Source organism: Emiliania huxleyi, assembly GCF_000372725.1.
Source record: "Emiliania huxleyi CCMP1516 chromosome Unknown EMIHUscaffold_184, whole genome shotgun sequence".
Classification (NCBI taxonomy): Eukaryota; Haptophyta; order Isochrysidales; family Noelaerhabdaceae; genus Emiliania; species Emiliania huxleyi.
Window position 1 is genome coordinate 272,714 of NW_005200746.1, and position 2,353 is coordinate 275,066.

The 2,353-nt window shown below is 69.0% G+C and overlaps 2 protein-coding genes across 2 annotated transcripts in view; one reads left to right on the forward strand and one right to left on the reverse strand.

The window, feature by feature from the left end:
* Positions 1 to 315: 315 nt before the first annotated feature.
* Positions 316 to 1,150, forward strand: EMIHUDRAFT_232767 (hypothetical protein; the record flags this gene model as incomplete). The annotated part of the gene is made up of 3 exons (XM_005782956.1): positions 316 to 417; positions 498 to 1,025; positions 1,070 to 1,150. The coding sequence occupies 3 exons, from the start codon at positions 316 to 318 to the stop codon at positions 1,148 to 1,150; spliced, it is 711 nt and encodes a 236-aa protein (XP_005783013.1).
* Positions 1,151 to 1,885: 735 nt separating this feature from the next.
* Positions 1,886 to 2,353, reverse strand: part of EMIHUDRAFT_314539 (hypothetical protein) — a gene marked incomplete at both ends in the record, with an annotated part of 1,106 nt that continues 638 nt past the window's right edge. Inside the window, 2 exons of the mRNA XM_005782957.1 lie at positions 1,886 to 2,106; positions 2,211 to 2,232. Of these exons, the coding sequence (XP_005783014.1) occupies positions 1,886 to 2,106; positions 2,211 to 2,232 (243 nt within the window). The remainder of the gene's footprint in view (positions 2,107 to 2,210; positions 2,233 to 2,353) is intronic.

Genomic DNA, 2,353 nt, shown 5'->3' on the forward strand with positions numbered 1-2,353 from the left:
GCGCGTCCGCCGCGGGCTCCGGAGCCTCGCGCATGCTTGGCGCGCTGGGCGGGCGCGGCTCGGCCGTGTCCGGGGCGGCGGGCGGCTCGGCGATGGGGGGAGGGACGTACGCAGTGAGCGCGCGACGCAGGCACCTATCGTCAGAGGGGGGGAGGGTGAAGCGCGAGCGTTTCGTCGACCTAGGAGCCGCGGCAAGCGGCATGTAGCCCACTGATAGCCCCAACCCAGGCCTCGTAGCTTCAGATCCCGAGCGCCGGGTCGAGATAGCCGTCACGAGATCTCTGGCATACTCTCGGAGCGCAGCCGCGCCGCTGGATGGTCGCCCTCCTGACCCCGGCGTGCATTGGCTTCCTCTTCGCCTTGGTCCTGCCGCTCGCCTGGGTCACGGCACTCGTTCTTCAGCCAGGCCTCCAGTCGGTCTTCAATTTCAATGAAACGCTGCAGCAGTGGCCGACGGGCTGCGCCGTCAACCACAGCCGTTCCACGGGCTGCTGCAGGCACGCATGTGGGCGCTCTTCACAGGCTTGTGGATGGAGACGACCATGGTGATTCAGACGACGCGGAGCTTCACGCGTCCGGCCAGCTTTGGCAAGTCCGGTGCGGCTACGTCTCTGGTGCCGCTCATCTTGGGCATGTTCATGGGCCCATTGCAGCCGCTTGCTTTTGAGGGCATCGACGCCCAATGCCCCGACACTGCACGCCTCATCGCCTACATCGTGATCGCCATCGGCTCCAACGGGATCAAGCTCGCGCTCCGGCTCCACTCGAGCCTCATTCCCGCCGCTGTGGCCTCACCCTCGCCGCTGTCGCGCTCTCGCGCGCTGCAGGCGTGGCTGGCCACATCGCTCGTCGAGATTTTGTCACTGGAGGTGATCCTCTGCACCGCCGTCGAGCTGCGCTCGGGCCCGCCATTCGAGAGCCATTCGACGACATGTGCGGCGCAAGGCTTTAAGGAGTTCTTCTTTCCCAGGCTTCGCGGCTTCGTCTACTTTGAGTATGCGCAGCTCGTAATCACCGCCTTGTGGGTACACGGCTGCTGGCAACGGCAGGGCGGCGCGACGGCACGCAGCTCCACGGGAGGCATTGCGCTAACGTCGCTCCCGCCAAGAGGGACTCTGGTTCACACCACTTTTCCGCATTACTGTTTTAGCTTTTACTCCGCCTCTCTCCGCCGCGAGATTATTGGAGTCTTTTTTTTGCGGTTCTAAGCACTCAGCACTCGCTTCTTTTTTTTCGCTCCAGTCCTGCGGATCTTCACACTGGAGGGCTAGTAGACCGGAGGGCTCGAAGCCTTCACAGGTTCACACTCCAAGGGGCTGAGCACTCAAGGGCACCCCGTGCTACTGCTCACCTTGCCCGCAGCGCGCTCCGCAAAGTCCTCCGCCGCCGCGCTCGCGCCCGCGCCGCCCGGTGCGTAGCAGCGCGCGGCCGCGCGCAGCCGCCACGTGCCCAGCACCCCCGCCAGCCTCGCGACCAGCCTCCATCGGTAGCGGTTGTGGGCTCGCCGCCTCGCGCCGAGGACGCGCGCGGCCAGGTCCGGCAAGAGCGCCCGCCCCTCCTCCGTGTCGAGCCAGCCGAGCGGCGGCGCGGCGAGCGGGTCGGCGCCGGCGCCGAGCAGCGCAGAGGCGGTCTCGGCGAAGCAGGCGTCGAGCCGCTGCGCCGCTTCGCCCTCGGCAGAGAGCGACGAGGGGAGAGGGCGGTCGAGCCGCCGAGGGAGGGCAGAGCCGCGTCTCCCCGTGAGCAGCGCCTCGTACGGCAGGCTGGCGAGCAGCGCCGCGAGCGGCGTGGCCCCACTCCGCCACGAGCCCGACCGCCGGCGCAGCGCAACGTTCGGGTCCGCGCCGGCGGAGAGGAGGACGCGGGTCGCCTCTGCGTGCGCGCCCGCCTACGGGGGAAAGGGCTCCGAGAAGCGTCGCGGACCCAGCTCCGTGCATCGCCGCTCCGCGCGCGCCCCCGCCGCGGCGACAAGCAGCGCGGGCGGGCTCGAGGCGGTGTATACGCTGAGCGAGGAGACTCGCTCCCCGCGCGCAGAGGACGGGGCGGGGCCGAAGCGGACGGGGGCGACGCGCGGCGCCGCGCCCGCCGTCACGCAGCCGCGGAGAGCGCCTGCAGGGAAGGTTCCGAGAAAGCTCATGGACGGTTCCATCGCCCGCCGTCACGCAGCCGCCGGAATGTGTCGCCCGCGGTCTCGCCGTCGGGCCGCCCTCTACCTCTTTGTTGGTCGGCGCGTGCCTTTCGCCTCTAGGAGTCGGCTTCGTCTTGGGACGTTGTCTCGTACGTCGTCTGCGGACTCGTTTCCGGTCGAAACCGCCTCCCTTGCTCGAGCAAGCCGGCTCTCTCCTCGTTTGGCGCG